Source organism: Myxine glutinosa, chromosome 9, assembly GCF_964187855.1.
Source record: "Myxine glutinosa chromosome 9, kmMyxGlut1.1, whole genome shotgun sequence".
NCBI classification, from domain to species: domain Eukaryota; kingdom Metazoa; phylum Chordata; class Myxini; order Myxiniformes; family Myxinidae; genus Myxine; species Myxine glutinosa.
The window spans coordinates 139,353,111-139,377,859 of record NC_136269.1 but is presented as its reverse complement, the minus strand read 5'-3'; the positions used below and the strand labels follow the sequence as shown (position 1 = coordinate 139,377,859).

The following is a 24,749-nucleotide window of genomic DNA, read 5'->3' as shown; positions in this document are numbered from 1 at the left end:
AATAAAAGCTTCAACCATTGAATGTTTGCATAAAAATAATGATGAGTCTTATTGAGGACATTGATCAAGTGCTGTATTTACAGAGGAGCAAAGTTTCCATAAAGGAAATTGTTAAATCGATAAAGGAATGACCGACTAACATGAGCGGCCTGACCCGGCACAACCTCGTGGTAAACTGTGCTCCGTGTGCAGGGCTCGCCCATCGTTTAGGGGATATTAGGGGACGGAGAGCGGGTGCACCGAACCCACTACCAAATTATAATCCCACTCACTCACTGTGCACATTTATCAAGCTTAATCGATGATTAAACAAAATGTTTCGGCAACAGACGAATAAAGTGGAGGTGGAGGACCATCGGGGATGAGAGTGTAGACTCCTAGTCGACTCTCGAGACTCCTAGGGGAGACTCCTAGTCGACTCTCGAGACTCCTAGGGGAGACTCATAGTCGACTCTCGAGACTCCTAGGGGAGACTCCTAGTCTACTCTCGAGACTCCTAGGGGAGACTCCTAGTCTACTCTCGAGACTCCTAGGGGAGACTCCTAGTCTACTCTCGAGACTCCTAGGGGAGACTCCTAGTCTACTCTCGAGACTCCGAGGGGAGACTCCTAGTCTACTCTCGAGACTCCTAGGGGAGACGCTTAGTCTACTCTCGAGACTCCTAGGGGAGACTCCTAGTCTACTCTCGGGACTCCTAGTCTACTCTCGGGACTCCTAGTCTACTCTCGGGACTCCTAGTCTACTCTCGGGACTCCTAGTCTACTCTCGGGACTCCTAGTCTACTCTCGGGACTCCTAGTCTACTCTCGAGACTCCTAGTCTACTCTCGGGACTCCTAGGGGAGACTCCTAGTCTACTCTCAAGACTCCTAGTCTACTCTCGAGACTCCTAGTCTACTCTCGAGACTCCTAGTCTACTCTCGAGACTCCTAGTCTACTCTCGAGACTCCTAGTCTACTCTCGGGACTCCTAGTCTACTTTCGGGACTCCTAGGGGAGACACCGAGTCTACTCTCGAGACTCGTAGGGGAGACTCCTCGTCTACTGTCGGGACTCCTAAGGGAGACTCCTAGTCTACTCTCGAGACTCCTAGGGGAGACTCCTAGTCTACTCTCGAGACTCCTAGGGGAGACTCCTAGTCTACTCTCGAGACTCCGAGGGGAGACTCCTAGTCTACTCTCGAGACTCCTAGGGGAGACGCTTAGTCTACTCTCGAGACTCCTAGGGGAGACTCCTAGTCTACTCTCGGGACTCCTAGTCTACTCTCGGGACTCCTAGTCTACTCTCGGGACTCCTAGTCTACTCTCGGGACTCCTAGTCTACTCTCGGGACTCCTAGTCTACTCTCGGGACTCCTAGTCTACTCTCGAGACTCCTAGTCTACTCTCGGGACTCCTAGGGGAGACTCCTAGTCTACTCTCAAGACTCCTAGTCTACTCTCGAGACTCCTAGTCTACTCTCGAGACTCCTAGTCTACTCTCGAGACTCCTAGTCTACTCTCGAGACTCCTAGTCTACTCTCGAGACTCCTAGTCTACTCTCGAGACTCCTAGTCTACTCTCGGGACTCCTAGTCTACTTTCGGGACTCCTAGGGGAGACACCGAGTCTACTCTCGAGACTCGTAGGGGAGACTCCTCGTCTACTGTCGGGACTCCTAAGGGAGACTCCTAGTCTACTCTCGATGAGAGTAGACTAGGAGCTATAAAATCATGACTGTGCTTCACAACCACACAAATAAAATCCGAACCATTCCAAAGCCTTCGTTTTTTGGGGGGGGGGGGGGGGGGGACCAAACACATCGTTATTTTTGCAGACAAGAGTACAACAAGGTTACAGCATGGACAAGATCAAAATTTGGTCTGAAAATTGATCACCCCCAACCCTTACTCAGGCTTTGAGGAGCTTGTAAAATCAATGCAGGCCATGCAGGCCAAGACCTCGAGGAGACATCATTATGAGGGTGGAAAAACAAAATCACAGCACATGGGGTTTGAAATTGGGATTCCGCTATACACCAACACGTTTTAATTTAAAGTCTTCCTGCTCTTCACGGTGCTAGTGAGGATCCACCGGCCCTGTTGCATACCCAACTAGATGGTAATGATAGAATACTTACCCTGTGCAGTCTTGAGAAGGATCAGATCAAGCGTTGTACTTGTCGAATTATGACGTCATAATGGAGGCACCTATGACATCATCATTAACAATCTTATTCCCCATGGGGTGTACTTGACAATGAGCCATGTTTCAATTTTTTCCATTAAGCGGTTGGGAGATAGAGGCATAACGTTTTACCAAGATGGCGTCCGTACCACGTGACCTATGACGTCATAATTATCAAAAAAAATGTACAGGCAGACACGCTCCTGCGGTAAAATTTCATGTCAATCGGATCGACGGTTGCCGAGAAAATGAATTTTTTAAATGCAGACACGGCACACATACGGCACACGTACGCAACCGATTGCTTAACCCCGATTTTTGCTTCGCGAGCGGAGGGTAAAAAGGCATTTCTGTAGATGTCGCACCTAAACCACAACACCGATCCGCTAAAGTGCTACCCTCAAACTAAATCAGCACGAGGTGAAGACATTAAAGGCGTGCGTGCGAAAAACGGGGTTCCTCAAATCAAGGTGTAAACATGCAGTGCAAGGAGGTCATACCGAAGTACTCGTTGAGGAACACGAGCGAAGCGATGTAAAAGGCCAGGCTGAATAGCTCGGCCAACACCATGAGCCAGTGCCAGGTGCGCACGGTCAGAGCCACCATAAGCAGTTCCGTAAGGATGAGCGAGGTGAACGTGATGGCCACGACGTGTACGAACTGCGCCTCAAAGAGGAGCAGCGCGCCGTACATGATGATACCACCTGTGCGGAAACACAAGTTAGCACGCACACGGAAATAGCGAAAAAAATGAGCGCGTACTCCTCTCTGGCACATCATAAAGCAGAAGTGTGCTTGGGAAGACCGGATCGGATTTTGGTTAAAGTTGGACAAACCGCTCCTCACCCTATTACCACACGTAGGAGATACATTAATGACTCACTGGTCCGCTACTCCTCCTTCTGTCACGTCACCCATACTACACGATGAAAGTTTTAAAGGTGAAGTTTGAATTTTTTAAGCAGGGGAGGGGAGGCCAGGAGGTACAGTCATGGCCAAAAATATTGGCACCCTTGCACTTTTTTCAAATCTTACTCACAATGTTCTCTAAAAATAAGTTGAAATTGACAAAAGTATTTGGTCTCCACAATTCTTTATTTCACTGTTAATATTACAGAACCTTTGTTTTTGATTCAGAACTTAATATCTTTTTAAATCAGAAAGGAAAAAGAAAAGGCATGACAAAATTATTGACACCCTCGACTTGATATTTGGTATCACTTTGGACAATTTGGACAAAATAAGTGGAGTCAAGTGCTTCCTATAGCCATGAATAAGCTTCCTACTCCTCTCTACTGGCAGTTTGGCCCATTCTTCTTGTGCAAACTGCTCCAGTTCTCCCAGATTTGAAGGGTACCTTCAACCAACTGCTGTTTTCAGATCTCCCCACAGGTGTTCAATGGGATTTAGATCTGGACTCATTGTTGGCCACTTCAGAACAGTACAGCGTTTTGTTTTGAACCATTCCTGGGTGCTTCTGGAACTGTGTTTGACGTCATTGTCCTGCTGCAAGACCCTTGACCTTCGACGGAGACCCAGCTTTCTGCCACTGGGTTGAACATTGCGCTCCAAAATGCCTTGGTAATCTCCTGATTTCATGACGCCATGCACATATTCAAGGTACCCAGTGCCAGCTGCAGCACAGCAACCTCAAAACATCACTGAACCTCCTCCATATTTGACTGTAGAGAAGGTGTTCTTTTCTCTGAAGGCTTAATTTTGTTTTCTGTAAACATGGAGATGATGTGCTTCACCACAAAGCTCTAATTTGGTCTCATCTGTCCACAGGACATTCTCCCAGAACGATTTTGGCTTGTTCAGGTGTGTTTTGGCAAAATCCAGTCGGGCTTTCTTATGTTTCTCTCAGCAGTCTCCTACCATACCTCCTAGGTCTCCGGCCATAGAACCCCCTTTCTTTGAGTTGGCGACGGATGGCGTGAGTTGAAACTGTCGTACTTTGTGTCTGAAGATCAGCTTGAATCTGTTTGGCAGTTGATCGAGGTGCTTTCTCCACCATTCAAACAATCCTTTGCTGCAAACTTCGATCAAGTTTTCTCTTGCGGCCACGTCCAGAGAGGTTGGCTACAGTGCGCCATGGGCCTTAAACTTCCTGATAACATTGCGTACGGTAGACACAGGAACATCACGGTCTCTGGAGATGGACTTGTAGCCTTGAGATTGTCCATGCTTGGCTACAATCTTGTGTCTGACCTCCTCAGACAATTCTCTGGTTTTCTTTATTTTCTCCATGCTCATTGCGGTACACAGTGACACAAAACAACAAAATTATTCCTTTTCTCTATTCAAACTGGCTGAATGAGTGATTTTTATATTGCAGGCAGCTGCAACTCACAACAGGTGAGTTCAATTCCAAAGTAAAGGAGAATCACCTGCTTGAAATTTAATTCTTTCTAACAACTTCTAAAAGGTGCCAGTAATATTGTTCAGGCCATTTTAGGATTTCCGTGTGGAATAAGCTAAGATTTCGTAATTTTTTCAGCTTTTTTGTTTTGTTCCACTGCAAACCAAAGAAATACGAATGTGGATACCAAAATATTTTTTAATTTCAATAATTTTCTGGAAGAAATGGCGCATTATTTGAAAAAAGTGCAAGGGTGCCAATATTTTTGGCCACGACTGTAGGTGGGATGGGTTCAAAATGTTGAAGGATAAGGAATAAATGGGACGTTTGAGAGCACATAGCTTACATGCGAGAGTGCTGGACAAAGTCAAAAGGTCACTGAAGATTTATTTAAGAGCTTCATTAAACAGGACAGGTACAAGGAGATTGTAGGACAGTCGATATATATATGGGAGCGTGCACTGGGTCAGCAGTCGCTGCGTCCTTGGACGACTCCTCAGCACCATACTGACACACACCACTGTGTGTGTTCCGGAATGAGGTGCAAATCCTGCCACCAACCTCCTTGAAAGACGACCCAGTACCCTGGTGCTCATTTCACCGACCTCGGAAGGATGACAGACTGAGTCAACCCCACCTGGTATTAATTCACCAGCTGAACCAAGCCTGCCACCCTAACCATTAGGCCAACACAAGGTATGTATGTACGTATGTATGTATGTATGTATGTATGTATGTATGTATGTATGTATGTATGTATGTATATTACACACCAAGTGTGCATGGGCTGAATTTAAAATAGATTAAATTGAGATTTACTTTGTCACTGATCTACCCATAATACCCCATAATATCAAAGTGGATTTTTTTTTGCAATTTTTTTTACAAATCAATTAAAAATGAAAAGTTTAAATGTCTTGAGTCAATAAATATTTAATCCCTTTGCTCTGACACTCCACAAGTATGGCAGTTTGAATCGGATTGGAGTCAAAAGGGGATCAAACCCATGATCGGACACAGGCAGCTCAAAGATGAGTCTGCAACCAACTGAGTGGGTAAGCCATCCCTGAGCCAACAGCAGCCAAGGTTCTACGGAGGCCTCCCATCAGAGTACTTAACTAGCCGGATTCGATTCGACTTTGCTTGGGAAATATAACAGGATCAGGTGCATTCGGAGTCGTCGGCATCCATCGTGTAGTGTAGAAAATGGACCAGCAAGTGGCACAAGTAGATTACTACATTGTATAGGCAAGTGTAACGTCATGAGAATGGGGGAAAAAACGGGAACAATAGAGATCAATGTGTTTCCGGGAAGATTTGGAGGCGAATAGTTCAGGAAATAGATTTAGGAATAACGAGACATAGTACTCAAAGAGTGACAGTGGCATCAGGAAGCAATAAGAAAAGCAAATTAAGTTATAAGATGCATGATGAACCCACGATGTTTAAACCAGAAGTAGTGTTATATCGAAGTCTGGGAAGGCCATATCTTAATTATTTGTTTATTTTGCTGTAGAAGATCAAGGCGACGGAGGGTAAAACAGCAAACAAACGACAGTGGCCTAACAGTTGGGAGGAAACAATGGAGGAAAGGAAGAAACATTAAAACAACTTTGTCCGTTTCACATCGGTACATTCATTGTTCATCTTCCCAATGCTACGCAGTACGAGGCCCGAACCACAGCTCTCCACTCTTTCCTATATTCAGCTAGACGCTGTGCTTCTTCCATACCAATGTCCAGGTAATTCCATTAGATCCTTCTCCACGGTTTCTTTCCATCCGCTCTTTGGTTTACACAGGCCTTCTACTGTTCTTTCCTCTATTCCCTTCTCTCGTCGTCTTTCCTCCATTCCTTCAATACGTCCAAACCATTTTGGTCGAGATTTGCATATTCTGGCACTCCCGGGAATTTGTTCAGGTCTTTCTCCGACATCTCCAGTTCTTGTGAAATCATTCCATTTCATCGTGAACACGTTCCTCATCAACGAGTACATTTGGAAGGAATCTAGTTTTCTCTCACCTGTTTTTGTAAGGGTTCAATGGGGATGCTCCATAAATGAAAATCGGTACAAAACATCAAAACGTCACATTAGATAGACTAGCAACGGTACCCGCCCTATGGGCGGGGCTTCAATTGGGAGGCCCAAATGAAAAGGCAAAATATCAGAAATTGAAGGCTTTTTATTTTATTTTAAACGATTCATATAAACATCCGTTGAATCATATCACACGCAAATCATCAAAATCTAAACAGTACATGGCGCCCATTTTGAAACAAGATTGAATTCTGCAAAACGGAAGCGGCCGCTACACGTCTTTCTCAGTCGCAAGTTTATGTGTGAAGAGTGCGCGCCGAATCTGTAACACGGAAGCGGCCGCTACACCTGTTTCTCAGTCGCTTTGCACACGCTGCCGTGTTACTTCGGAGCCGCACGTTTATATAGGAAGAGTTCGTCAAGAGTCGGTCTACTCTCTCTCCTGGTATGTATAATAAACAGTATTTGTAGAATTTCAACAAAAACCACATCACTGTTCATATCGGTAAATATTATTCCATCGTATTTGGAAAAACTGGAAAATTGGAAAAATTGGAAAAACAATATAGCCTATTTTACTCCCAGGGGTCCCAGGAATACCCACCCAAAATATCGTTGCGATCGGTTGAGCTGTTTTTGCGGTACCTTCGAACGGACGGACAGACAGACGGACATTTGGTGAATTATAGTAAGATAATTTAGAGTAGTGCAACAAGGCTTTTGTCACCTTTCATTACACCAAGGTTTACTTTTTTTCTTCCCAAATAAGAATATTTCCTTAAGTGTGGATGAACTGAATGGAGGGGTGACGGCAAGTTCACATTACAAATATCCCCCGCATTGCTTGCCCCCTCCTCTTCCGCCTCCTCCCTATACCCCTCCCCATCCCCTTCCCCCCTTCCCCCCTACTCCCCCTCCTCCTCCAAATCTCCTCTCCTCCACATAAACCCTCAAATCATTTTTTTACCTTTTTCTCATGTTAGCGACGATAAAAGCTGAGAGCAAATCATTGTGGCCTCGCCATAGACAAACACACAATGCGAGCGGAGCCCGTGACGCGACGTGCCGGGGAAAGGCAGCTAAAGGGACGCGGTTTGGGAAAGACGAGATAATTAATCACAGTTGAAATGTAGCGAGCTGGGCAGGCGAGATGGCGATATCAATTGTCGTATGGAAACCCGCACCGTTGACAAGGACAATAAAAATAATAAAAATAGTGAAGTGACAGGGGCTCCGAGGGTATCGAAGCTGTTTGGGGGAGATAAGAATGGCACAAAGAGTGCTTTGGATGCTCACCTTGGTAGATGCTTACGAGGACCCAGACGAAGAATGTTTTGAATGACAAGGATCGGCCCTGGGTGAGCGAAGGGGAGGCAGAAATTAGGGCGTGAAGAGAACGAGCATCGCGCTGTCAAAGTTTAAATAAACGGGCTCCGTTTAACGGCTCCGAGCTGCCATCAAAGTGACGCGTCCACTTACCAACCTCGCCACTACAACCTTTACCCACCATTTAAAACAACCAAACGGCTCGCGATTGCCTACTAGCTACAATCTCACACGACACCTGAATGTCGAAAACCAACGTCCACCTGGGGGGAAAACACATCCTTTGTATGCGCAAACCAGCAATCAAAACAAAATGGCTAACTTAGAATAAAACAAAAATGAAGGACACAAGAAGGGAATGTAAATTGGCCACACTTGGTAGTTATGACTGACACATGGCAAGAATGTGAGAGAGCACTGTCATTTTTGGCCCTGCCCTCTGGGACGGAATCCAAAGGTCGAATACCAAAAAATCCCCCTCCTTCCCCTTCCCGTGCCTCCTCCCGCCAAGCCCGCTCCCTCCCACAGATCTCACGATATCCCTGCTCTCAAATGTTGTTCTTGTGTCCTTCCCTCTCTCTCCCCATCTTGTCTCCCACTCCCTTTATCATATGTTTTATGTGTCAGTTTGATTTTTTTGTGTGATTCATGTTAGCTCTTACATGAGCTTCGATCTTGTAAACAAGAAAATAAAAAAAATTAAATAATAATAATGCAGTTACGGGGACATTGTTAAACATTTAAAAATGAAACGTTATATTTGCAATCAACATTGGGTACGCATGAAATACGTAACAACTTCCTGGATTTGACCCCTGGTTAACAACTCCAGGGTGGGGACTTCAGGTCACGGGCGTCAAAATAAAGATTCTTTTTTTAACTCAAAATTTGATCTTGGGTAATTCCAGGTGGAGCTTTTTTCCATCTTTCAACTTTCCTTTAGGTGTGAATCGTGGGGTTTGTGATAGAGCGCCATCGCCTTCGTTCTAGTTTTACATTTTAAATCTTCGTACAACAATAACACTCCCTACAAACATTTATTAAACTAGGGCATGCCCGTACTATATATATATCTAAAATTATATCCCCCCCCCTATTTACATGAAATGGTTTGGTCCAAAGCGAACGGCTTGCGAGTGGTGACAATCCCCCCCCTCTATTTACATGCAATGGTTCGGTCCAAAGCGAACGGCTTCCGGAGTTTGGTAAAGAAATCGCCATCGCGTACACAAACGCGCAGGAAAGCGAATGAATCGCAAATTCGTTTTTATTAGTTGTAAAACATAATGCCCAATTATTCAATTAGCGCCAACGTATTTTGGCTTTTTGCAATTTAATCGCAAGGAAAAGTAGAAAGAGAAGAGGGAAAAAAAGAAAAGCCTTGCCTTGCTGCAAACAGCTGCTGCAAACAACAACAACATGGAAGGCTGCACTGTCCGGAAGTTGGCATATCGCAGTTACGATTATTTTAGTGTTAATGGCCAATTCTTCAATTAGCGCCAACGTATTTTGGCTGTTTGCAATTTAATCGCAAGGAAAAGTAGAAAGAGAAGAGGGAAAAAAAGAAAAGCCTTGCATTAACGCATTAACGCTTGCATTGCATTAACGGTTCGGCACACGTGATAGCTCGCTGCTCTCTGATTGGTTGAAGCGTTTTTTGGACATAGCTCGGTAGGTACTTGTCCGATTAATTTCAAACCTTGAAAAGGCACATCCTCGGGTCCCCAGCAATATACCTGGCAAGTTTCAAGTATATCGGACCCGTGGTTGTCGAGAAACAGCGGTCACAGACAAACACACAGACACACAGACACACAGACACACAGACACACAGACAGACACACAGAGATTGCTGGAATTATAGATAGATACTAAAGTGGACATTAATGAGTTTTTAAAACCTTGTGTGAACCCTTACCAACTGTGGTGGTGCAAAGTGCGACAAGAGAAAAAATTAAACTGTTTACAGAAGTTTTGTTAGTGGGAAGGAACTGCGATCCTTCCCCCTTCCTGCGATCCGTCCCCCTTCCTGCGATCCGTCCCCCTTCCTGCGATCCGTCCCCCTTCCTGCGATCCGTCCCACTTCCTGCGATCCGTCCCCCTTCCTGCGATCCGTCCCCCTTCCTGCGATCCGTCCCCCTTCCTGCGATCCGTCCCCCTTCCTGCGATCCGTCCCCCTTCCTGCGATCCGTCCCCCTTCCTGCGATCCGCCCCCCTTCCTGCGATCCGTCCCCCCTCCTGCGATCCGTCCCCCCTCCTGCGATCCGTCCCCCCTCCTGCGATCCGTCCCCCCTCCTGCGATCCGTCCCCCCTCCTGCGATCCGTCCCCCCTCCTGCGATCCGTCCCCCCTCCTGCGATCCGCCCCCCCTCCTGCGATCCGCCCCCCCTCCTGCGATCCGCCCCCCTCCTGCGATCCGCCCCCCTCCTGCGATCCGCCCCCCCTCCTGCGATCCGCCCCCCTCCTGCGATCCGCCCCCCCTCCTGCGATCCGTCCCCCTTCCTGCAATCCGTCCCCCTTCCTGCAATCCGTCCCCCTTCCTGCGATCCCTACGATTGTCACTCATATACTCATCATGCATCGTGTTGTTTGTGCGACATCCAGACCTTTGTGAGATCCTTGTATAGCTCAGGGTACAACATGGCCGTTTCTGGCTTCACATCCTGGTCCAGCACCAGAGAGAACACGGGAAACATGGTGTACACGGTCGCGTACCTGGGGACACGGACGGGCACACGGATCCAAGCCTTACACCTGTGCTCGTGCGAAGGAAACGTGAGCAGAGATTGAAAACCGTGGGTGCGGCCCACTCGTCGACATGACCGTAAACTCATGGGGCATGCAAGCTTACCCCACCATGAGGAACCCTTGGTACAGCGGCACAGACGCAAAGTAAAAAATCGATGAGAAAACAGCCTGAAAAAGAGTACAGTGTGCAATGAGGGCATGAGCAGTGTGCAATGAGAGCATGTGTACAGTGTGCAATGAGAGCATGGGTACAGTGTGCACTGAGGGCTGGGTACAATGAGGGCATGGGTACAGTGTACAATGAGGGCATGGGTACAGTGTGCAATGAGGGCATGGGTACAGTGTACAATGAGGGCATGGGTACAGTGTGCACTGAGGGCATGGGTACAGTGTGCAATGAGGGCATGGGTACAGTGTGCAATGAGGGCATGGGTACAGTGAGCAATGGGGGCATTGGTACAGTGTACAATGAGGGCATGGGTACAGTGTGCAATGAGGGCATGAGCAGTGTGCAATGAGAGCATGTGTACAGTGTGCAATGAGAGCATGTGTACAGTGTGCAATGAGAGCATGTGTACAGTGTGCAATGAGAGCATGGGTACAGTGTGCACTGAGGGCTGGGTACAATGAGGGCATGGGTACAGTGTGCAATGAGGGCATGGGTACAGTGTACTATGAGGGCATGGGTACAGTGTGCACTGAGGGCATGGGTACAGTGTACAATGAGGGCATGGGTACAGTGTGCAATGAGGGCATGGGTACAGTGAGCAATGGGGGCATTGGTACAGTGTGCAATGGGGGCATGGGTACAGTGTGCAATGAGGGCATGAGTACAGTGTGCAATGAGGGCATTAGTAGTGTGCAATGAGGGCATGAGTACAGTGTGCAAGTGCAGTTAGGTGGAGTGTGCAGTTAGGTAGAGCTTGCGCAAAAGGAGGGTTACCTGTGCTAAGAATTGTATATTGTAAACAATAATAACTATTATCATCATGAGAAGCAACGTGGACGAGCATCGAGACACACCTGCATCGCAGAGATAATGAGTCCACGGTGGATGACAAACTGGCTCAGTGCTGCGGAGCGCTTGTAGCTGTTCCGCCCGTGTACCATGAGCAAACGGCCGATGTGCTTGAACTGCGTAATGGAGAAATCTGCTGCCAAGGAAGCCTGCTTCCCTTCCTGTGAGGGGCACAACCATACGCGTCAGAGACCAACCACAACGAGCCGCGTTAGAGCGGGTGTGGGCTCTACCAAGATCGGTGGTGCATCGTTACCTTGCCCTCAATGCCGATACCACAATCTGCGGCCTGGATCATGCTGACGTCATTCCCACCATCACCTGCAACGTTACCGGTAATGCGATGTTAGGGTTAGGGTTAGGCCAAAATTGGTCAAGGTGAAAGTTGAGTTGTTAGGGTTAGGGTTAGGATTAGGGTTAGGCCAAAATGCCAAGATTGGTCAAGGTGAAAGCAGTTAGGGTTACGGTTAGGGTTAGGATTAGGGTTAGGATTAGGGTTAGGATTAGGATTAGGGTTAGGATTAGGGTTAGGATTAGGATTAAGGTTAGGCTAAAATTGGTCAAGGTGAAAGCAGTTAGGGTTAGGATTAGGATTAGGGTTAGGATTAGGATAAGGGTTAGGATTAGGATTCGGGTTAGGATTAGGATAAGGGTTAGGATTAGGATTCGGGTTAGGATTAGGATTCGGGTTAGGATTAGGATTCGGGTTAGGATTAGGATTAGGCCAAAATGCCAAGATTGGTCAAGGTGAAAGCAGTTAGGGTTACAGTTAGGGTTAGGATTAGGGTTAGGATTAGGATTAGGGTTAGGTTTAGGGTTAGGTTTAGGGTTAGGTTTAGGGTTAGGGTTACGGTTAGGGTTACGGTTAGGCCAAAATGCCAAGATTGGTCAAGCTGAAAGCAGTAGTCTAATGGAGTAAAAGCGAGTTGTTAGGGTTAGGGTTAGGGTTGTTAGGGTTAGGGTTAGGGTTACGGTTAGGGTTAGGGTTAGGCCAAAATGCCAAGATTGGTCAAGCTGAAAGCAGTAGTCTAATGGAGTAAAAGCCAGTGTTTCACATGCTCCTCATAACTGCGTTACTGTTTGCCCAAGGAGGGCTCTCACAGAACAAGGTGAAGCATGACGTAATTAGGAGCAATGACGCACCGATAGCACAGGTTTGCTTGCCGACGTGCGCTTGCAGGAGTCGAACGATCTCGGCTTTCTGCGTTGGGGAGCATCGGCAGCAGACCACGGCCGGGCATTGACTCGCAAGCTCCACAAACTCGTGCTCGTAAAACCGTAGACACACCTCCATGTTTACAGAAACAAATGGGGCATTCGTCTCCGTTACCCTTGATCATGTCACGTGACAGTCAAATTGCATTATTACACGGCAAACAGGGACAATCTGCTCGTTTGTCTTCTTGCCTCGTCAACTGTTCTTCAGTGAAGAAATCACCACCAGATTATAAATAAAGGGTCCGTTATCAATATGCAAAAGCAAAACCATCATCAGTGACGACAAATAAAAACTAGATCGGCACTCAGTCGAGAGCATACCTCCGCCAGGTGAACAGTTCACGTTTTGTATCCCAGAGTAGACCAGAAATTCACAATACAGAATCACATTTAATCAAAATCATCCGTCCACAACTTTTTGAGATTTCCTGCCGTGTATCGTTCTTGGTCCTGTATCCCAATGGTGAAGAATCACTTGAAACTTCTACAAGATCTGGATCCGGATGTTCACCAAAATCGAATGGATTCTTCCTCGTCACACACCCAACCGGTCCAACAAGTTTCGTTCAAATCCAGACATAACTTTTTTGAGATATCCTGCTATGTATCGTTTTTGGCCCGATCTCTCAATGGTGAAGAATCACTTTAAAATTAAATAATTCTCATATCTCTCAATAGAATCCAGCACAGCACACGTCATCCATCCTGACGAGGAGCGAGCGCTCTGTCCAGCACAGCACACGTCATCCATCCTGACGAGGAGCGAGCGCTCTGTCCAGCACAGCACACGTCATCCATCCTGACGAGGAGCGAGCGCTCTGTCCAGCACAGCACACGTCATCCATCCTGACGAGGAGCGAGCGCTCTGTCCAGCACAGCACACGTCATCCATCCTGACGAGGAGCGAGCACTCTGTCCAGCACAGCACACGTCATCCATCCTGACGAGGAGCGAGCGCTCTGTCCAGCACAGCACACGTCATCCATCCTGACGAGGAGCGAGCGCCCTGTCCAGCACAGCACACGTCATCCATCCTGACGAGGAGCGAGCGCTCTGTCCAGCACAGCACACGTCATCCATCCTGACGAGGAGCGAGCACTCTGTCCAGCACAGCACACGTCATCCATCCTGACGAGGAGCGAGCACTCTGTCCAGCACAGCACACGTCATCCATCCTGACGAGGAGCGAGCGCTCTGTCCAGCACAGCACACGTCATCCATCCTGACGAGGAGCGAGCGCCCTGTCCAGCACAGCACACGTCATCCATCCTGACGAGGAGCGAGCGCTCTGTCCAGCACAGCACACATCATCCATCCTGACGAGGAGCGAGCGCTCTGTCCAGCACAGCACACGTCATCCATCCTGACGAGGAGCGAGCGCTCTGTCCAGCACAGCACACGTCATCCATCCTGACGAGGAGCGAGCGCCCTGTCCAGCACAGCACACGTCATCCATCCTGACGAGGAGCGAGCGCTCTGTCCAGCACAGCACACGTCATCCATCCTGACGAGGAGCGAGCGCCCTGTCCAGCACAGCACACGTCATCCATCCTGACGAGGAGCGAGCGGTCTATCCAGCACAGCACACGTCATCCATCCTGACGAGGAGCGAGCGGTCTATCCAGCACAGCACACGTCATCCATCCTGACGAGGAGCGAGCGCTCTGTCCAGCACAGCACACGTCATCCATCCTGACGAGGAGCGAGCGCTCTATCCAGCACAGCACACGTCATCCATCCTGACGAGGAGCGAGCGGTCTATCCAGCACAGCACACGTCATCCATCCTGACGAGGAGCGAGCGCTCTGTCCAGCACAGCACACGTCATCCATCCTGACGAGGAGCGAGCGCTCTATCCAGCACAGCACACGTCATCCATCCTGACGAGGAGCGAGCGGTCTATCCAGCACAGCACACGTCATCCATCCTGACGAGGAGCGAGCGGTCTGTCCAGCACAGCATACGTCATCCATCCTGACGAGGAGCGAGCGGTCTATCCAGCACAGCACACGTCATCCATCCTGACGAGGAGCGAGCGGTCTATCCAGCACAGCACACGTCATCCATCCTGACGAGGAGCGAGCGGTCTGTCCAGCACAGCACACGTCATCCATCCTGACGAGGAGCGAGCGGTCTATCCAGCACAGCACACGTCATCCATCCTGACGAGGGGCGAGCGCTCTGTCCAGCACAGCACACGTCATCCATCCTGACGAGGAGCGAGCGCTCTATCCAGCACAGCACACGTCATCCATCCTGACGAGGAGCGAGCGGTCTATCCAGCACAGCACACGTCATCCATCCTGACGAGGGGCGAGCGCTCTGTCCAGCACAGCACACGTCATCCATCCTGACGAGGAGCGAGCGCCCTGTCCAGCACAGCACACGTCATCCATCCTGACGAGGGGCGAGCGCTCTGTCCAGCACAGCACACGTCATCCATCCTGACGAGGAGCGAGCGGTCTATCCAGCACAGCACACGTCATCCATCCTGACGAGGGGCGAGCGCTCTGTCCAGCACAGCACACGTCATCCATCCTGACGAGGAGCGAGCGCTCTGTCCAGCACAGCACACGTCATCCATCCTGACGAGGAGCGAGCGCTCTATCCAGCACAGCACACGTCATCCATCCTGACGAGGGGCGAGCGCTCTGTCCAGCACAGCACACGTCATCCATCCTGACGAGGAGCGAGCGCTCTGTCCAGCACACGTCATCCATCCTGACGAGGAGCGAGCGCTCTGTCCAGCACACGTCATCCATCCTGACGAGGAGCGAGCGCGACACTAACCTCGACCATTTGTTCTTTCACCTCACGATACCAATCCTGACACCGCATCATTTGCAGGCCAAAGACAACTCTTTATGAAGTAAGCTAAACTTGCACCCGAGGCCACGACGTGCGGAACAACTCAACTTGACCGGCCAATCGGGCATTCCCTCCCAGCCGATGGTATTGGTGTTTCCGGGGTCGTGTCCCTCGTTTGTCGATTTGCCTATCGTCTCTCGACGTGTTTGCAATTGATGCGAAAGGTACGCCGACGTCTCCCAATGTCCGTCCTTCATATGATGCGCCAAGCTCCTACATGATCCTTAAATTAGTGGACAATAGAAATGGCATAAAAACAGCAGTTTCACAAAAACATAAACACCCAAAGGATATGACGACACAGAATGGTACGACCCGTTTTGGGCCAATCGACAGCAATGGAACAGAAGAAAGGGCAGCAATGTTGGTCACAGTACGAAACGATCTTCCCACATGTATTACCCACAACCCAGTGAGTCTTTCCCACGTGTGCCAATTTTATCCATGTACGGGGCCGTTCGGGTCCCTCCCGACACCATTGCCATGCGTGGGGAAGTCCCAGGAACGCGCCCATGTAAGAGGTCCTCCGCTAATGAAGACAAATCCTCAATTGCCAAAGTGGCCATCCCGAGGGTCGGCCTGACCCCTCTATTTGACCCCCAACACCGTGTCCCCATGCCCGGCGCGCCAGCTGCCACACGGAATAACCCTCGTGCTAACCCGCTCACCAATGACTTGTTCCGCCGCCCTCCCCGCCCCTTCCTTCCTCCGCCGCCGCCTTCTTCCGGGCGGCCCCATCAGCGGGCGGCCTGCGCTCAGATAACAGAAAGTCAATAGTGGGCAGATTGGCTGCGGAACGAAGATAAATTGCCTGCCGTTCCTGAGTAGGGGGACCCTGTCATCGCAGGTTTAACCTCGGCCTGCCTTCCTAACGGTCTTATCAATAGCAGCCTCGAGAGGCCAAACTCAACCTTTCCCTCATCACAGTGCAGGCCCCTCACCAAGACATCGCTAAGTAGCCCCGAGGCAGAGGCTCAGCAGCTTAAACAAAGCTCCAAAAGGCCGCGATACCATCGTTCCGGCAGAACAGAGCATTTATCCCCAGAAATCCCGATACTCGGACACCCGACTAGCTCACGTACACAAGATCTCTGCACCCCAAATTGACCCGGCTGGTACACCTATGGCAAGGCTCGTCGTTTAAAATTAAACGGAATACTTTCTCCACCAGGTCCGCACGAGGCGAGTCGAACAAAACGACAAAGTCCTTTTAGCGCGCGAGGCCTCTCGATGAGAAAGGCTCATTGTACGCCGTCGCAACAAACTCCGCCAAAACAAGAGCGGCGTCTCAAGAGCGCAACGTGTGTCTGCAGGACAACGGTTCGCTTCGTACACCGAGTACGACACCCTCACTGAAGATCCCAAGACGGTAGTTCGAAAAACGCTCCGTTTTTACCTCCAGAGAACCGCCGGAGATCACGAGGGCAGAATCGTTTTTCCGCCGAAAGGCGTTCAGCTCCAGATGCGCTTCACCGCGGTTGCTCACCTAGGATGAGGAAGGGGGTGGAGGAAGGCAAGACGCGGTGAATCATTTCGGGAGGGAGCGCATCAAAGGACGAGGAGGAGGGGGAGCGGAGAGGCCGAGGTAATACCGAGCCAGAAATTGCGCACATGGAGCAGAATCCCCCGCTTTCAATGCGGAAAGGCCATCGGAGCGATTCACTTTGGATCGACGTGCAATTCACAGGGGAATCCATGGGTTACAATGACAGTTACTTCAACCAACATACCAGCACACCTCCCTGGCTGGACACCGCCATCTTTTTTTTACCATTATCCGGCTTAAAATGCAAAAATATGCCCAAAGCGGACGCAACAGCGGGTTCTGGGAAGACAAAGGAAAGAAAAAAACTCTCAACAACTACAATTTTCTTATTATACACAAGTATGTGCAAGTGCTAAGCTCAAAGGGAATCCGCACGTTTAAGAATTATGAAGTCGTGCCATGAGGCCCACTGGTCATGTTTCCAACCCGCTATCGGAATTTTCGTTTTAATCCAAAAACTCAGCAAGAGGAATCCATCTAGTCCCATTGCCACAAGGCTGGAAGGTCAAACAATTGAATTCATTGTTAGATGAGACCAGGCCCAAAGATTGCGTCGCCATCCGCTTCCCTTTGGGATGGCGCCAGGAACTTTCGATTCGTTCAAGGAGCCGGCGATAACTCACCTACTATCCGCTAAAGACACCATGAGATCTTCAACATACACCAACGACCGGTTCTGGAGGACAAGTCCTGCAGTTTCATATCCATCCGAGGGAGGGCGCACCCAACGACGCCTCGTCCTGCATGTGAAACACTAGGACGAGAGGTCATATCTGGGCCGAGATTCACACCCACACGAGCTTCGTGACTAAGAGCAAACCTCTAGGCCACACTCGTCATGTGTGACATCATACGCTATTTCTGTTCTACCATAATCACCATTTCCACTCAAATTACTCAGACCAGTCGTCTAATTCCATCAAGACGTGTCCGACTTCTGGTGACGTTTGCGATCACATTTCTGCAAACATCCCCATCCTGCATTCCTTCCGGAACATCTTGGTCTACCAATGTCATTGTCCTGCATGCGATTCATGGACAACCTCCCCCACGGATCCTAAATCACTAAAATATTAAACAAAGTTGAGGCTCATGGAGAGAGGTTACCATAGAAATGGTTTTTGGGAACAATTTCAAAGCTCACTTGTCAATGAATGAGTGTTAGTTTTGCAAATACATGCTTCACCATCACAAGCTTTTTCTGTTCATGGTATTTGATGAAATGCGAATGGTCCGGTGGATGTGCGGAATGCAGAACGAAGATAAATTGCGCCTACCCTAACCCTAACAACCCTAACACAAACCCTTCCCCAACAACCCCAACCCTAACCCTAACCCTTCCCTAACAACTCTAACCCCAACCCTAACCCTAACAACCCTAACACAAACCCTTCCCCAACAACCCCAACCCTAACCCTAACCCTTCCCTAACAACTCTAACCCCAACCCTAACCCTAACCCTTCCCTAACAACCCTAACCCTAACCCTAACCCTTCCCTAACAACCCTAACCCTAACCCTTCCCTAACAACCCCAACCCTAACCCTAACCCTTCCCTAACAACCCTAACCCTAACCCTAACCCTTCCCTAACAACCCTAACCCTAACCCTAACCCTTCCCTAACAACCCTAACCCTAACCCTAACACAACAAACAACTCGTTGAGAGAGAGGAAGACAAATGATGAATTGCGAAAGATGATGGGAATAGAGCCTGTAATTGATGCTGTGAAGAGGAACAGGTTGAGATGGTTTGGTCATGTGTTGAGGAAGGATGAAAGTGACTTGTTGAGAAGAGTGATGGAAATGAATGTAGAAGGAAGTAGAGGATGGGGAAGACCGAGAAAGACTTGGCTAAAGATGGTGGAAGAAGAAATGCGGGCAAGGGGATTAACAAGGAAAGATGCAGAAAATAGGGCAAAATGGAGAAGATTGTCATATGGACCGCAAGGCTAACCCCCACTCTAGCAGGGGAAATGGCCTAAAAATGCCTGTTGTTGTTGTTGTTGTTGTTGTTGTTGGTATTTGATGAAATCCTGCTGTTTGTGCCAACAGCCATTGTGGAAACAAATTCAACCGTCCATGGCACAGCCTCGGCCCACATTACGGGCAACCCCCCCCGAGACCAGCCGCCCGATTGCATGTCCCGCACTCACGTTGCGGAAGACGTGAATGTCCTGCGTGCGCAATACGAGGCGAGAGCTCTTGGCGATGCACGTCGCAGTTTCGAGCTTGTCTCCAGTGAGCATCCAAATCTGTGTCGAACAACGAGGAAGACGAGGAGGATCACCTTCGTTTATCATGCGAGCAACCGCACACGACAAAGCCCGCCGGTGTACGCGTGCAAGCTCACTTTGATGCCCGCGTTGCGAAGCATCTCCATCGTAGGTCGCACGTTTTCCTGCAGCTGATCCTCCACACCGGTCAGGCACAGCAGCTCCATGCCCCGCTCCAGGCTTTCAATAACAGCGGTGATCTTCAACGAGCGGTCATGGACGCTCAGCTTGGCCTGGTTGTAGCGACTCTGAAAAAGAAATCACGACATCGACTACAAATCCTCAACGCAAACTGCAATCCTCAGCAAAATCCCATAATTACAGCTCAATCAGTTAGCATGTTCAACTGGTTACCACTTGGACCACAGCACCACTTCCTCACCTTCCACATCCCGTATACAAATCGACCATTTTAAAACATCTGCAGACTTTGAATGCTAGAATTCCTTGGATAGTACATATTGTGCTTTAAACATAGACCACCTGCGAACAACTCAGGTACATTAGAATATGTCGACATCGTACCTCAAAGTCCTGGTACTGTTCTTCCGTCAAGGTCTTTTTCGCCACCACGAGAGTCCGTAGTCCTTCTCGCGCCATATTCCCACACTAAAACAAAAACAACGAAGCAAAATCATGTTCCGCGTTGCCCGGAGGTACAAGGATCGTGTGGTGTGCGGTGGAAACAAGGTACGAGGCAACGGATCTACAAAATGGGGCACAGGTATAGGATTGGGGGTCAAATACCAAAATATATTTTTAAAAGTAATTAATCTCCCCCTTTCCCCCAAAACATATTCCCATCTGTTCCCTGTTTTCCCCATACCCTTCAGCTCCTTATTCTGAAATATAACCTCCAACTCCCAATTCACACTTGGCTACATCCATTGTAACGGACATGACAATTGTACACATTTAATCCTGGTGCCTGGTGTTGGCTTAGCGGTTAGGGTCCCGGCTTGGGATCCTAGGATCCTGGGTTCGAATCCCGGTCGATCGCTGAATTAACGCCGGGGGGGTTGACTCAGCCTGTCATCCTTCCGAGGTCGGCAAATTGAGTACCAGCTTGCCGGGATGAATGATCACGGTGTGTACCCCGATTTAGAATAGGTACACGGTATCCCTGCGCGTCGTAAGAGGCGACCAAGGGTTGGCGTCAGGAAGGGCATCCGGCCATAAAAACATCGCCTCAAACAGGGAACCATGATTGTCATGGGGCCCGCAAGGCTAACCCCCGCTCTGGCAGGGAAAATGGCCTTAAAACGATCATTCATAATCCCATACAACACATCTTTGTACCAAAGTACCAGTCTTCATAGGGATGAGTGATAAAACAATTTCATGTTCTCCATTTGTTTTGTTACTACGGATGACAAAGTGCTGTAACACACGTGATGCTCGGTTTGACATGGACGTGTCCATATGTAATAAGTGGACCACCTCTCCTCTTCCTCCAATGGCTCCAATTATTCTCATCTTGTGGGTTTGGCTGGGGGAAACGGTTCTGGCCCCAGGTCCGAAATTCGACTCGCAGAAATTTGTAATTCGTTCAGAGTGCCGGCGATAACTCGCCTACTCTTCGAGAAACACACCGTGGGATCTTAAATGTTCATAATGGCCACAGTGCTCGTCAGATGTGATACGCGGATTGCCTCTAAACCGGATCAATTTGAACCAACCAGGATACTGGGTCCCCTGGTCATCTACGACCTCTCATCTGGTCTTGCACCCGATGTCATAATTCATCTGTCCTCACCCATCCCTTGCAGGTTGCAAGTGTTCACCAAGTGACCTATTCCTTGTCAACAGACCCAAATCCAATCCTTTCACCCCACGCTGAGTAAAATCCCAAGAACCTCTCCTGGTCAGTCCAATCCCACTGTCCTCTCTAATTCTTCACGATATTGGCACCTGTGTGGTTATTGTACGATACGACAAGGTACCATACCATGATCTTTTCTACATTCGTTACACCAGGTCCCACATGTACGGGCACCCTTTCTACTCTCATTTAGCATTTGTCTCTTTTACATCAGCCTGTTCTGAATTATCAGCGAGTGCGTTGGCACTTTATGTAGGGATGGCGCAGACAAAAAAGATATAAACAAGCGTTACGCCTAGGTCCCCCGTGGGTGAAGTGATGTGAGTTGACAAAGTGGAAGACGCAAGGCGGCCATCTTGGATTTCGACGTGGCGACCCAATTTTAAACAGCGTTCTTCCCTGTGCCTAGATACACCCACACACCAGATTAGAAGTTGGTACTTCGCTTATTGTCCCCCGTCGCACCGCGGAGCGAAAGGGGGACTATGGTTTTCCCCTCCGTCCGTGTGTCCGTCCGTCCGTCCGTCCGTCCGTCCGTGCGTGTGGGCGTGCGGGCGTAAGCGAAGGACCGCATTCGAATTTGGTGTGTGGGTGCAACCCACGTCAAAATCCAAGATGGCCGCCGGCATGTATGTCTGATGCCATATATGTCTGAACCTTGCGAGCTGAATATGTTGAAAAATAAGCGAAGTACCAACTTATAATCTGGTGTGTGGGTGTATCTCGGCATAAGGAAGAACCCTATTGAAAATTGGGTCGCCACGTCAAAATCCAAGATGGCCGCCTTGCGTCTTCCACTTTGTCAACTCGCATCACTTCACCGACGGGGGAGCTAGGCGTAACGCTTGTTTTTCCATTACAATGTGAGCAAGTCTATAAATATGTGCAGTACCATTACAATGTGAGCAAGTCTATAAAATATGTACAGCACCATTGCAATGTGAGCAAGTCTATAAAATATGTACAGTACCATTACAATGTGAGCAAGTCTATAAAATATGTGCAGCACCATTGCAATGTGAGCAAGTCTATAAAATATGTACAGTACCATTACAATGTGAGCAAGTCTATAAAATATGTACAGCACCATTACAATGTGAGCAAGTCTATAAAATATGTACAGCACCATTGCAATGTGAGCAAGTCTATAAAATATGTACAGTACCATTACAATGTGAGCAAGTCTATAAAATATGTACAGCACCATTGCAATGTGAGCAAGTCTATAAAATATGTACAGTACCATTACAATGTGAGCAAGTCTATAAATATGTGCAGTACCATTACAATGTGAGCAAGTCTATAAATATGTGCAGTACCATTACAATGTGAGCAAGTCTATAAATATGTGCAGTACCATTACAATGTGAGCAAGTCTATAAATATGTGCAGTACCATTACAATGTGAGCAAGTCTATAAATATGTGCAGTACCATTACAATGTGAGCAAGTCTATAAAATATGTGCAGTACCATTACAATGTGAGCAAGTCTATAAATATGTGCAGTACCATTGCAATGTGAGCAAGTCTATAAAATATGTACAGTACCATTACAATGTGAGCAAGTCTATAAAATATGTGCAGTACCATTACAATGTGAGCAAGTCTATAAAATATGTACAGTACCATTACAATGTGAGCAAGTCTATAAATATGTGCAGTACCATTACAATGTGAGCAAGTCTATAAAATATGTACAGCACCATTGCAATGTGAGCAAGTCTATAAAATATGTACAGTACCATTACAATGTGAGCAAGTCTATAAAATATGTACAGTACCATTACAATGTGAGCAAGTCTATAAAATATGTACAGTACCATTACAATGTGAGCAAGTCTATAAATATGTGCAGTACCATTGCAATGTGAGCAAGTCTATAAATATGTGCAGTACCATTACAATGTGAGCAAGTCTATAAAATATGTGCAGTACCATTACAATGTGAGCAAGTCTATAAAATATGTACAGTACCATTACAATGTGAGCAAGTCTATAAAATATGTACAGTACCATTACAATGTGAGCAAGTCTATAAAATATGTACAGCACCATTGCAATGTGAGCAAGTCTATAAAATATGTACAGTACCATTACAATGTGAGCAAGTCTATAAAATATGTACAGTACCATTACAATGTGAGCAAGTCTATAAAATATGTACAGTACCATTACAATGTGAGCAAGTCTATAAATATGTGCAGTACCATTACAATGTGAGCAAGTCTATAAAATATGTACAGTACCATTACAATGTGAGCACGTATCTAAAGTTTGTAATACAACATTTGTAAATCAGTGGTAGAACATACATATGTATTTCTAAAAAAAGTAAAGAAACAAACAATTTAAAAAATTTTTTTTTAATGCAAAACGATGTCGGGATGTTACTCCAAAAAGTAGTTAAACAAGGAAGGGATGATTACAAGAAACGATCATGTGAAACCAATCCCTACATCTTTCTTTGAATAATGGTTGTCTCTGGAAAAGACTGTCTGTGAGAGTGAGTGTGAGTGTGAGAGTGAGTGTGTGTGTGAGAAAGAGAGTGATAAAGAGAGTGAGAAAGAGAGTGAGTGTGTGTGAGAGTGAGTGTGAGAAAGAGTGAGAAAGAGAGCGAGTGTGATAAAGAGAGTGAGAAAGAGTGATAAAGAGAGTGAGAAAGAGAGTGAGTGTGTGTGAGAGTGAGTGTGAGAAAGAGTGAGAGAGAGAGAGTGTGTGTGTGTGTGTGTGTGTGTGTGTGTGTGTGTGTGTGTGTGAAAGAGTGTGTGTGTGAGTGAGTGTGAGAAAGAGAGAGTGTGTGTGTGTGAGAGTGAGTGAGTGAGTGAGTGTGTGTGTGCGAGTGAGTGTGTGTGTATGCCAGAGTGAGAGCGAGTGTGTGTTTTCGATATAACTTTGTCTTTTCCAGGGACAACCATTATTCAAAGAAAGATTCAGGGATAGTTCCGCATGATAATTTCTCGGAACATCCCTGCATCCCTCCATCCTTTTGCATATAAAAAAAATGTTTTATTACTCGTCATCGAGGAAGGTTGAGGATGTGCCATGAGAGGAGGTAGAGTTCTTTACCTCCTCCTCCAGCCAGTCGTTGTACTGTACGATGTTTGTCATCACAGAATCTGCTCCCTTCATGTAGAACACCACCTCACCTGTGGATTCATCCTACGTGCACAGTTTACCATCAGTACCATCACCACTGAGTCACCAAGGTATCCACGACACTACCAAACACAGAGCACATAACCTTGCACGAGTTAATCATTGTGACATTCGAGGTGGAAAGATATCGGTCCGTAAAAATGGTAACTTGCAGAGACAGGTGCACGACATTTCAAACAATGAGGTTTACATCAAAGCACGAAAAAACCTAGGGG

At 47.8% G+C, this 24,749-nt stretch overlaps 1 protein-coding gene across 6 annotated transcripts in view; it reads right to left on the bottom strand.

Moving 5' to 3' along the window:
- LOC137434862 (putative phospholipid-transporting ATPase IIB) overlaps positions 1 to 24,749 on the bottom strand; it is a 223,291-nt gene that overhangs the window by 1,264 nt on the left and 197,278 nt on the right. For all 6 annotated transcript variants that reach the window (XM_078785002.1, XM_078784998.1, XM_078785000.1 and 3 more), the window contains 12 exons: positions 24,445 to 24,537; positions 20,081 to 20,164; positions 19,633 to 19,803; positions 19,436 to 19,534; positions 17,132 to 17,221; positions 12,793 to 12,937; positions 11,906 to 11,970; positions 11,655 to 11,810; positions 10,735 to 10,799; positions 10,490 to 10,598; positions 7,855 to 7,912; positions 2,660 to 2,863 (listed from right to left, as the gene is read on the bottom strand). In XM_078785002.1, the coding sequence (XP_078641128.1) occupies positions 2,660 to 2,863; positions 7,855 to 7,912; positions 10,490 to 10,598; positions 10,735 to 10,799; positions 11,655 to 11,810; positions 11,906 to 11,970; positions 12,793 to 12,937; positions 17,132 to 17,221; positions 19,436 to 19,534; positions 19,633 to 19,803; positions 20,081 to 20,164; positions 24,445 to 24,537 (1,339 nt within the window). The remainder of the gene's footprint in view (positions 1 to 2,659; positions 2,864 to 7,854; positions 7,913 to 10,489; positions 10,599 to 10,734; positions 10,800 to 11,654; positions 11,811 to 11,905; positions 11,971 to 12,792; positions 12,938 to 17,131; positions 17,222 to 19,435; positions 19,535 to 19,632; positions 19,804 to 20,080; positions 20,165 to 24,444; positions 24,538 to 24,749) is intronic.